We start from the raw sequence: 12,229 nt of genomic DNA, 5'->3' as shown, positions 1-12,229 counted from the left end.
GATGCACCATTGTATTTTCTGCCATAAAGCACATTTTTTCTTTTTAATGTTAAGTTATACCTCTTTCATCATCCGGGGAATTAGAAAGTCCATATGCCCGACAAGCTCAGTTGTGCACAAGCCTCTGACTTTCAAGGTTATGGGTTCAAATACCATTGTGAGTGCCATTGTTTGCTACTATGCCAGGCCATTCACAATGTCACTGGGTTAATAAGCTGGAGGTAATAATTCTTGTGGCACTATGGTAGTCCTTGCCTCTGGGCCAGAAGATTCAGGTTCAAATCTCACTTGCACTGGGGATGTCCCAAATCATGTTCAAATAGGTTCATTCAAAATGTTTACACTGACGTTAAAGACTTGTGAACAGTGACAATAGTCATGCCCCGTGCCATGGGAAAGATGTCATTCAATTAGAGAGAGTGTGCCGAAAAGATTTACGAGAATGTCTAAGGGTTTGAGTTATAAGGAGAGCTTAGATAAACTGGGACTTTTATCCCTGGTGCAAAGGAGATTGGAAGGTGACTTTATAGAGGTTTGTAGATAAGGTGACTAACAAAGTTCTTTTCCCCAGAGTAGGAGAGTTCAAAACGAGAGTGCATATATTTAAGAGGAAAGGAGAAACATTTAAAAGGGACCTTACAGCAACTTTTTCACACGGAAGGGTGAGTATATGAATGAATTGCATGAGGAAATGGTAGATTCAGGAGCAGTTACAACATTTAAAAGACATTTGGACAGGTACATGAATGAGAAAGATGTGGAGGGATATGGACCAAACGCAGACAAATGGGACTCGTTTAATTCTGGGAAACCAAGTCGACATGGACAAGATGGACTGAAGGGTCTGTTTCCATGCTGTCTGACTCTCTGACTCTAAGGGGCTCTTGTGATGTCATGGCAATCTCGCTGTCTCTGGGTCAGAAGACCTCAGTTCATGTTACCTGCTTCAGAAATATGTCATAATATGCCTGCACAAGTTAATTTTTAATAAAGCCTCATAACATGGGCTAGCTCTGGAAAAATCCAAGGACAAAATCTTGCTGTAAAAATGGTAGTTGCACCAGACTATGTGGTCCACATAAGATTTCATGAGATTTAATGTAAATATACCACTTATTTTCCTTCAAAATTACCTCACTGAAATAGAAGATCAGGTCCCTATTATTTGTAGGACACTTGTGTGCAAACCGGTTGCCACATTTCCCACATCCTAATTTCAAAAACACTCCATTGGCTGTAAAAGTGCTTTATAACATCCTGTGGTCCAGCTACACAAATGGAAGGCTTCTTTTTCCCTTTCTTTTCCAAAGAGCTATCAGATACCAATAGTGAATCTGCTACTGCCTTTGCTGTTTGAGTTCAAGCATCTCTGGACAACACAATGTGTCTAAGAAAAATGAACAAACAGTGAAATTCACAACTGACCTTGGAGGAACCGGTGTGGGAGAGCTCACAGCACAGGAGCAGCAGCGAAGTGCATTTTTTTTTTTAAAAGTGTAACCTTGATTTTCTTTTATAAATCTACAATACAGTGGGTTCTTTTTGATTATATGTTGTACTCAGATCTGTTTCTTGATTAAATTTTAAAAATATAAAACATAGGTTCCAAGTTAGCCTGGCGTAGTGTTTTTTTTAAGAGCAGTAAGGTGATGCTACTCTCTGGGTCTGTAGACTGTTAAGGTACAAAGATAGCCTTTAGTAGAGTGATGTGCTCTTCTGTTGGATGTTGAACAGAGTTTCCAGGTTACTTATGATTATATCTGCAGGACATGTGCTTGGTTGCGAATCCTGTTAGATCGCATGGATCAGCTGAAGCAGCAGTTAGAGGCAACGAGAAATTTACAGGAGCTAGGGAATACGATGGATAGCAGTCATAGGAAGGGGGAGAAACCACAGATACAGTGAGGTGAATGGGTTACCTCCAGGAAAGGTAGGAGAGGAAAGCAGGTAGTGCAGGAGTCTCCCTGTGGCCAGCCCCACCTCAAACAAATATGCCGTTTTGAAAACGAACATGGTGATGTAGCACAATTGGCAAGTTTCTGGTACCAAGACTGGCTCTAATGTAACGAGGGATACATCAAGTTTCAAGTAATCCGATTGTGATAGGGGACTCTTCAGTCAGAGGCACAGACATACATTTCTGCGGCCAACAAGAAGAAATCAGAATGGTGCGTTGCCTCCCTGGTGCCAGGATCAAGGATATCTCAGAGACAGTGCAGAATATGCTCAAATGGGAGAGGGACCAGTAGGAGGCCATCGTACACAGTGGAACTAATGATATAGGAAGGGAAAAGGACGAGTTACTGAAAGGAAAATTTAGGAAGTTAGGCTGGGAATTTAAAAAGGAAATCCTCAAGAGTAGTAATATCTGGATTACTACCAGTGCCACGAGCTAGTGAGGGTAGGAATACAAGGACAGAGCAGATGAATGCATGGCTGAGGAACTGGTGCAGGGGAGAAGGATTCACATTTTTGGATCGTTGGACTCTCTTCTGGAGTAGAAGTAACCTGTATAAGAAGAACAGACTGCACCTGAATTCCAAGGGGACCAATATACTGGTGAGGAGATTTGCTAGAGCTGCTCTGGAGGATTTAAACAAAGAAGAGTGGTGGCAAGGGGGTGGAGGGTTTGGTTTTGGTGGTACACAGGGCGGCATGGTGGCACAGTGGTTAGCACTACTGCCTCACAGCGCCAGAGACCTGGGTTCAATTCCCGCCTCAGGCAACTGACTGTGTGGAGTTTGCACATTCTCCCTGTGTCTGCGTGGGTTTCCTCCGGGTGCTCCGGTTTCTTCCCACAGTCCAAAGATGTGCGGGTCAGGTGAATTGGCCATGCTAAATTGCCCGTAGTGTTAGGTAAGGGGCAAATGTAGGGGAATGGGTGGGTTGCGCTTTGGCGGGTCGGTGTGGACTTGTTGGGCCGAAGGGCCTGTTTCCACACTGTAAGTAATCTAATCTAATAAAAAAAATCTAATAATGTGGAAAGACATCAATCTGAGACTGGTACAGCTTGGAAAAGGAGGAAGTCAAACACTCAGGACAGGCAGGGATAAAGCAGAAAACAAGGTAGGACTGATAAATTAAACTGCACTTATTTCAATGCAAGAAACCTAACATTGAAGGCAGATGAATTCAGGGCATAGTTCGGAACATGGGACTCGGATATGATAGCAATTAAAGAGACGTGGCTCAGGGATGGATAGGACTGTTCCAGGATACAAATGCTATGAAAGGATGGGGAGCGAGGGCAAGACAGGAGGGGAAGTGGTGTTTTTGATTAGGGATAACATTATGGCTATACTTGGGAAGGATATTCCTGGGAATACATCCAGGGACATTATTAGGTTGGAACTGAGAAACGAAAGGGATGGACACCTTACTGGGATTGTACTATAGATTCCCCTCCCCAATAATCAGTGGGAAATTGAGAAACAAATTTGTAAGGAGATCTCAGTTACCTGTAACAATAATAGGGTGGTTATGGTAGAGGATTTTAACTGTCCAAACTTTGATCAGGACTGCCATTGTGTTAAGGGTTTAGCTGGAGAGGAATTTGTTAAGTGGGTACATGAAAATATTCTGACTCAGTATGTGGATGTACCTACTGGAGAAGGTGCAAAACTTGACTTACTCTTGGGAAAACAAGGCAGGGCAGGTGGCTGAGGTGTCAGTGGGAGAGCTGATTAGGGATAGTCAACATGGTTTTGTGCATGCGATATCATGTCTCACTAACATGAATTCTTCTTAACAGATACTTTTTTTAAAAAGTAACGAAGAGGATGACGAGGGCAGAGTGGTGGATCTAAGTGGACTTCAGTAAAGCATTCTACAAGGTTCCTCAAGGTAGAGTGGTTAGCAAGGTTAGGTCACATGGAATGGAGGGAGAACTAGCCTTTTGGATGCAGTACTGGCTTGAAGTTAGAAGGTAGAAGGTGATGATGGAGGACTGCTTATCAGATTGAAGGGCCTGTGACCAGCGGTGTGCCACAAGGATCAGTGCTGGATCCACCAACTGATTTGGATGTGAACATAGGAAAGATGGTTAGTAAGTTTGCAGATGACACCAAAATTGGAGGTGTAATGGACAGCACAGAAAGTTACCTCAGTACAATGAGATCTTGATCAGATGGTCCAATAGGCTGAGGAATGGCAGTTGGAATTTAATCTCGATAAATATGACATGCTGAATTTTGGAAAGGCAAATCAGTTCAGGACTTATACACTTAATGGTAAGATCCTGAGAAGTGTTGCTGAATAAAAAGACCCTGGAGTACAGGTTCATAGTTCCTTCCTTCAAAGTGGAGTCACAGGCAAACAGGATTGTGAAGGCACCGTGTGGTATACTTTCCTTTACCGGTCAGTGCATTGAGCATAGGATTTAGGAGGTCACGTTGCAGCTGTACAGGACATTGGGTAGGCCACTTTTCGAATACTGTGTGCAATTCTGGTCTTCATCCTATAGTAAGGATGTTGCTAAACTTGAAAGGGTTCAGTAAAGATTTACAAGGACATTGTCAGGGCTGAAGGGTTTCCGCTATAGGAAGAGCTGAACAGGCTGGGGCTGTTCTCCCTGGAATGTTGGAGGCTAAGGGGTGACCTTATAGAGGTATGTAAGATCATAATGGGCATGGATATGGTACATAGAAAATGTCTTTTCCCTGGGGCGGGGGAGTCCAAAACTAAAGGGCATAGGTTTAGGGTGACGGGGAAAGATTAAAAGGGACCTAAGGGGCAACGTTTTCGTGCAGAGGGTGATGCGTGTATGGAATGAGCTGCCAGAGGATGTGATGGAGGCTAGTATAATTACGACATTTAAAAGGCATCTGGAAGGATATATATCTGTAAATAGGAAGCGTTTAAGAGGGATGTGGTCCTAGTGCTAGCAAATGGAACTGGATTGATTTGGGATAACTAGTCAGCATGGACAAGATAGACCAAAAGTTCTGTTTCCATGCTGTGCATCTCTATGACTATCATGAATTTGCAAACACAAGATATAGAAACCTCAGAGAAAAAAATAAAGTGATAAACGTTCCTTTTCATCTACTAATTCCCTTGTCCTTGGGCTGCCATCCAAATACTAGCTAAACATGCCAGTCACATGAGATGAAATTTTGAATGAAGTAGCATTAACAGTCTTATAAATTGCTCAACATCACCATTATTGTACTGTGTGATGAGGCACATAAGTTTAAGAGTTACAAGAAGCAATCACTTGTTCTCCACATGATGACACTTAAAAAAAGATAGAAGGTTTCAGTGTATGATAACAACTTGCACTTACAGTGTCTTTAGTGTGGAGAATGTCCCAAACTACTTCACGGAAGCATAATCAGACAACAATTCATTCTCACTAGATCAAAATCTTAGAGCTCCTCACCTAACAGGAGCACCTCCACCATACAGATTGCAGCAGTTCATGATGGTCCAACACCAGCTCCTGAAAGTGACTCAATATGGGCAATAAATGCCTGTCTTGTCTGCAAAAGCTGCATCTCAAGAATGAATACATAATTTTCAAATTGGTTCCATTGAGCTCAGTGTATTTACCACTGAAGAGTAATTTACTTGTTCTGGTACACAAACATGGCAATACCCAGCTGAAGGCATTTAATATTTAAAATCTCAATTTCTCAATCACTGCAGTCACAGTTAAATTGGTACAGACTTGTCTTGAAATGCAGCATCAAATTGTTTCAGCAATCAGTCAACAAAATGTGGGTTATATAATGTTCGTCTGACTATTTTTTTTAAGTCTTGCCTGCAATTTCAAACCCTTCTAGTTCAGCCCACTTAGATTCATTAACAGCCAAGCCTGGCTTTGTGCATCTGTCAAACTAGCATCTTAATTTGCACCAGAATCGCCTGTGCAAATGGGCCAACCTACCGCTGAAATTGGAAATACAGCAGACAAATAAAATGCAGCCTCATGCAGCTCACTGAAGCCAAACCTCCTAACTGGCTTGCAATCAGGGGCAAAGCATAGAGACACAATTTGGATATGGATTCCCCGAGCAAGTGAAAATGCAGTTCCACTTAAAGTCAGCATGAATAGTATCAACCACCAGTTAGCAAAGTAGCAAAAGCTTAAGACCAGATAACACTTATAAAATTTACATTGATATAGTGCCTTGGAATTGTGAAAAAAAACAACCCTTGGTGCTTCACAGGACTATAATTAGATACGTAATCAAAAAGCTTACACTAAACCACATGAAGAGATATCAGGATAAATGATCAAAAAGAGGTTATAAGGCCATGAAAAATGAACTGGAATGAGAATTCTATTATTAAGGCATTGATGGGTCAACAGCTAACACAGCTCAGTGAACACAGAGATAATGGTGAACAGTGCTTAGGATGAGTTAGAAAATGGATGGCAAGATGAACTCAAGTTTAGGGCGGGAGTAAGGTGCAAAAACTGACAGGAGGGAATTAAAAATGATTAGCTATTTGCACAGCTAAATTCTAGGAAATAGTTGTTCCTAATTTCAATAGGTACCTCTACAGTCATTTACTTGCAACTTTTAGCACCATTCAAATCCTTCCTCAACACGATATATAATGAGTGACCTTTACAGCTCCAAACAATTTTGAAGACGTTATTAACATCCAGTTAATTCTTCCAAATAGTAAAAGCACTTGTCCAGAAATTGAACTCGGGTCATGAAGCAGAATGAATTTCATTTAACTCTAATAAATCAGTAAAATCTTTCCTCAAAAATTCTGTTTATCTAATAGGAAAGAAAGGTTCTATGTCCACTTCCAGCTGGACTCATTGGATTGAGAGTATGAAGGCCAATTATGGTTGCTATTACGGTAGGGATCAGCTCATTGTACAGAGAGCAGGACCCAGGTTCAATCTCATCAGAAAGCCCAGCAACATTCTCAAAGGGCTCACACATTATCTTGCCCAAGGTTCATTGATCATGAGAGAATTTCCCAAGAACTTAAAACAATGCATTTGTTAAACAATCTCTACAGCATTTTAAATCTTAAAACTACCTTCAAAGCCAGATTTGAAAAGATTCCAACAGATTCACAACTATAACACAGCATTGCTACAACTATACAAAATCACTTGCCCGTGGTTACTGCAATCATTCACTTTTCCATTTAAAGTATTTTATTCTTTCTGAATGTTGCAACATTGTTGCTTGTGGAGTCCTGCTGTGCATAAATCAGCTATCACATTTCCTACACTGCTGAAAGTAGGACATGGTTTTATGAGTTTATTAGGATGTCTTAAGCTATTAAAAAGGTGTTACATAAATTCAAATCTTTCTTTCAACTTCTGATTTGCAAAGCCTAAATTAACATCGACGGTGCTTTGATGGCCCAAGTTAACCCTCATGACAAACATCGATAAGTAGGTAAATTTACCATTTGACACACAAATTTTCACTTGGAAAATGATGACATATCCTACAATGGACTTCCAATTTTCTGAGGCTTAGGATGAAATCAAGAAAATGACCAACTATTCCACTAATAACCATAATCAGTGATTTTTGGGGATTTGTAGAAAAGCATTATTAATATGACCAGATGTTCCAGGGTTTTATCCATTCTAGGGTCTATCTCTTCAATTCATTGTTTTTTCATATCCATCAATAATATGCCTTTTTATAGCACTTTTAAACTAGTAAAGCATCTCAAGACCTTCACAGAAGCATTAGCCAAACCACATAGATGTAAAGGCAGGTGAAGTAGATTTGATGAATCATCTTGAGAGAGAGAGCGAGAGAGAGCGCAAAAGAAGATGCAGAGTAGTTGAGGTCCTAAACTCTGGAATTCCATCCATTCAACTGAAGTCAAGGCCATCAATTGTGAGCAATGGAAATCAGGAATGCTCAAGAAGCAAAGATTAGAGGAATGCAGACATCATGGAAGGATGAAGAGCTGGAAAAGATGAAGACAGATGGATTAAGGCTAAGAAGAAAATTAAAACAAAGAACAAGCATTTTAAAATTATGGCTTTACTACATATTACATGTCCTACAAAATAGATTGTGTCACGGACAGTAAAGAATATTATCGCAGAGTACAACAATACCATGATCCAATGGGCCAATGGACCGAGTAGCAGATGGACTTGAAGTTAGAGAAATGTGAGATGTTGCATTTTGGTAAGGCAAACCAGAGCAGGACTTATATACTTAATGGTAGGGCCGTGGATATCTTGCAAACAAAGAGACTTAAAGGGATGCAGCTGCATAGTTCCTTAAAAGTGAATTTGCAGACAGATGGTGGAGAAAGCATTTGATATATTTTCCTTTACTAGTCAGAATATTGACTAGGAGTTGGGATGTCATGTTACGGCTGTACAGGACATTGATGTGCCCACATTTACAGTACTGAGTACAATTCTGGTCGCCTTTCAATAGGAAGGATGTTGTTAAACTTGAGAGGGTGTAGAAAAAATTTAGTTGTTCCAGAAACTGGAGGGTTTGAGCTACAGGGAGACACTGAATAGGCTGGAACAGTTTTCTATGGAGCTATGAAGGTAAAGGGGTGACTTTATAGAGATTTATAAATCATGATGGGCATAGATGGGGTGAGTAGTCAAGGTCTTTTTCCTCGGGTTGAGGAGTCCAAATCTGGCATAGGTTTATGGTGAATGGGGAAAAATTTAAAAAGGACTTGATAGTGGCGCATATACAGATCAAGATGCCAGAGGAAGTGGTGGAGGCTGGTATAATTACAAGATTTAAAAAGCACTAGATAGACAGATGAATAGGAAGGGCTTGGGGATATGGGCCAAATGCTGGCAAATGGGACTAGGTTAGATGGAATGACTGGTTGGTATGGATGAGTTGGACCAAAGAGTCTGTTTCTATGTTGTATGACTATATTCTCTATATTCTTTTCCATATCCTGGAAATTGCCTCATATTCCCTAAATCAGCAATATTGGTTTTGTAAGCAAAATGAACAACATGGGATAGCTTATGTAATTTTTTTCCCCCTGAGGTCCAAAGTCTCTGCTGTAACCTTCATGAAAAAAATCAATTACAGTTATGAAAGTAATGTTGTAAAATAGATAATAATCAATTGTGTATATGTATATACTACTGTAATTGAGAAAGGACTTGAATAAAAATAAAAATTGTTGTGTTGCTTGGTTTTTACAAACAAATCATATACTACAAAATTCAAATATTTGGGAAAAATAGGTGTTGTAAAGGACAAAGCTCGTTGAAAAAAGTATTGCATAATGGAGAAAGGTTTCAATAGCATCTTTCACACCCTCAATGTCACTAAGTACATGACATTGAAGTGTAGCCATTGTTGCACTATATGAAACGCAACAGCAAATGTACATACAATAGTGAGATTCAACAAACAGTAGTGAGATCAATGACTAAATATTCTGTTTCTGTTGTTGGTCAAGGGATAAATGTTGATCCAAGATGGCAGAAATATTTCCCCTATTTTTCTTGAAAACACTATCATGGGCTTCTTGATGTCCTCTTCAGACAGGACGGACAGAGCTGCAGCTGAACACTTCCTCCAAAAGATGTCATCTCATACAACGCAACCTTCCCTCAGTGCCACACCATAAAATCAGCCAAAGTTTTGAGGTCAAACCTCTGGGTTGGACTTGGGCCCAATCCTTCTCACTCAGAGCCAAGAATGCTGCCACTCAGTTAGAAGTGAAGTTAGTAACGTTTTAAAACCAAGATAAGACATCACCCCTTTGGTTTTATATCCATTTAAGGAATCATCTGTTGCCAAATCTAAAACCATTAGGTGAAGGAATACCTGATTTAAAAAAACAGAATTAAAATCAACCTGTCCAAAGAGGTCTGGCACAAGTGGGACTTGAACCCAGGCCTCTTTGCTCAAAGGTAGGTACATTACCACTGCACAAGAATGCCTGATAATGTTTACTCAAAATCCTGTCAGTAGCCATGGAGCAAAACAAATTACACTGAATACTCTACCTTTTCTCTGATGACAACATCAATTTGGATCTTAATCTTCATCGGATGTAAAAGCAAACGTGGAACAAGTGCATTCCTTAAAGGCACTGGATTGTCCAGTTAACATTTTTAAAAATTCCAAACAAACCAAAAACAGACATATTCCACGCAGGTCAAGGACCTAAGAAGTGCATGCTTAAAAAGTCTCACAACCTCCAACTATAAATGTTTACATTTTGAATGAGTTCGTCCAATTATTTTTAAGCAGCATTGACAGAACGGTACCAGGATGCAAGTCTGTCGGAATATGGGATGAACGGATAGCTTTTGGAAATTTAAAAAGGAGACCTATCACCTTTGGAAGTTAGACTATGGAAAAAGTTTACATTCTCTACAATAAGTCAATGCACTTAGGAGGAGGGAGGAAGGAACAGAGTTTTATGCTGATAGGGTTGGAGGAGATGTCAGAGAAGGTTCAAGTACAGCATGAACCAGTTGGACCGAAAGTACTGTATTCACCCTGTAAACCTCATGCAGTATCAAGTGACTGTTGATTCTCCCTGTTCACAATTAACACTTCCAGCGGTGTTGGAGGGTGTGCTGTCACCAGATAAAACATTGTCTCTCCCCTGGTTTATTTCCGTTGGGGGGGGGGGGGAGAAAATAGGTGCTGGTTATGTTTTAGGTGAGTGGGCAGAGGAGAGAACACGGGGTGGATGTGGATCATCTGCTTACCTTGGCGGTGTTTTTGCAATACCTCTGCACGGCCTGGCGGATGAGTTGCTGGACGGTCAGTGTCCCGTCTCCACAGGGGACGACAATCCCGGTGCGGCCGAACTGTACTGTCACCTTCATGATGGTGCGGGTGGCGGGAAGGGGAGGAGGCTGAGGCGGCCCGCGAGGTGCAGGTGAGCACAGGTGAGGCGGTCCGCACGAGCAGCAGCAGCAGCACACCTGAGCGCGAGAGATAGACACAAGACTAGTGCTGGCCCCGGGCTGCTCCCTGATTAACAATTATGTCCTCCGCATAGTCACCATCTCCAGCCACGGGGAGACAGGTGTAAGAAGCGCAAACAGCGTATCTTGTTTCTTTGGAATAAAGGTGAAAATGAAGCCCTCAGTGGATTTCCATCACGACTCCCACATTTGCTTCCAGAAAATACACCAAATGTGCAATTTTCCACTTAAAATCAATGGAGTTTCGTCTTTTTTTTTGAATTGCTCCCTTTCCCTTTAGAGTTGCTCCTTGTTTATGAACGTGACTGTGTTTTCCTCCACCCCACCCTACGTGCTACAGGTGAGCGCCCTAGAGACTGTCCCAGCTCATTCCAGTCTCGAACCCCTCACCCCACACACACACACACGGCCGGAAGGAAAGAGACCTTATTTCCTCCAGGTACAGTAAAGGCGGGAGACTGGTAGTGGGAATAAATTGAGTAAACTTTCTCCGGCCGGCGTCCAGATCAACGCAGCTCCGTGTCTTTGGTTGGGTTTTGTTTCTGACAGACGCTCAGTTAAGTAGCAGAGACTTGTACGTTGCTCCACCAACGCCGAAACCACCTTCCTTGTTTCTGAGTTCCCCGCTGGTGACTCCTTTTCGTTTATTTCTACTCCCCCATCGTCCTTCCTTCTCTTCCTCTCAACCAGAGTTTCCAAGTCCCAAAAGGGCGCCGGTGCTCCGAAAACCTCCCTCGCTCACCTAGGAAGAACTCGACACGAAGTTTGACTTCCCACCGCCTCCGCCGAGATACTTTGACCAAACTTTTCCCTTCTCCGCCACCGCTGCTACGAGGGACCAGGCCTCGATCGATCTCTCTCTCTCTCTTTGCGCTCTGAGGTTAACCCTCTCCTCACCAGAGCTCACCCTAACTAACCAAACCACAAACGCTGCTCGAAACACTCGCGTTCTGCTAAATCGAAGGATTGACACTCCAGTTACGAAAAAGTGCTGAAAATGCAAAATGTGGCTGAGACTATGAAATGTGCGTTTATTTTAAAATTCAGTGTAGGTGTTGAGCATCGTTAAAGGGGCATATTGAATTGAATTGAATTTATTGTCACGTACTGAGGTACAGTGAAAATCTTTGTCTAGCGAGCAATACAGGTGGATCAAATAGTTAAGTAGCATACATAAGTGAATAATAAGTAAAGGTAAAAACAAAAACATAGGTACAAGTGAATGTTAAGTTTTTATGAGTCCATTCAGTACTCTTAACAACAGTAGGGTAGAAACTGTTTCGAAACCGACTGGTGTGTGTGTTCAGGCTTCTGTACCTTCTCCCCGATGGTAGAGGTTGTAGAAAA

The 12,229-nt window shown here is 41.6% G+C and overlaps 1 protein-coding gene across 2 annotated transcripts in view; it reads right to left on the bottom strand.

Moving 5' to 3' along the window:
* The window catches only part of LOC132817259 (partitioning defective 3 homolog B-like), a 993,739-nt gene extending 981,980 nt beyond the window's left edge, over positions 1-11,759 (bottom strand). For both annotated transcript variants that reach the window (XM_060827625.1, XM_060827628.1), the window contains exon 1: positions 10,661-11,759. In XM_060827625.1, the coding sequence (XP_060683608.1) occupies positions 10,661-10,780 (120 nt within the window). In that variant the 5' untranslated portion in view covers positions 10,781-11,759. The remainder of the gene's footprint in view (positions 1-10,660) is intronic.
* Positions 11,760-12,229: the final 470 nt, after the last annotated feature.

Source organism: Hemiscyllium ocellatum, chromosome 7 (assembly GCF_020745735.1).
Source record: "Hemiscyllium ocellatum isolate sHemOce1 chromosome 7, sHemOce1.pat.X.cur, whole genome shotgun sequence".
Classification (NCBI taxonomy): domain Eukaryota; kingdom Metazoa; phylum Chordata; class Chondrichthyes; order Orectolobiformes; family Hemiscylliidae; genus Hemiscyllium; species Hemiscyllium ocellatum.
This window is presented reverse-complemented; position numbering and strand designations above follow the sequence as displayed.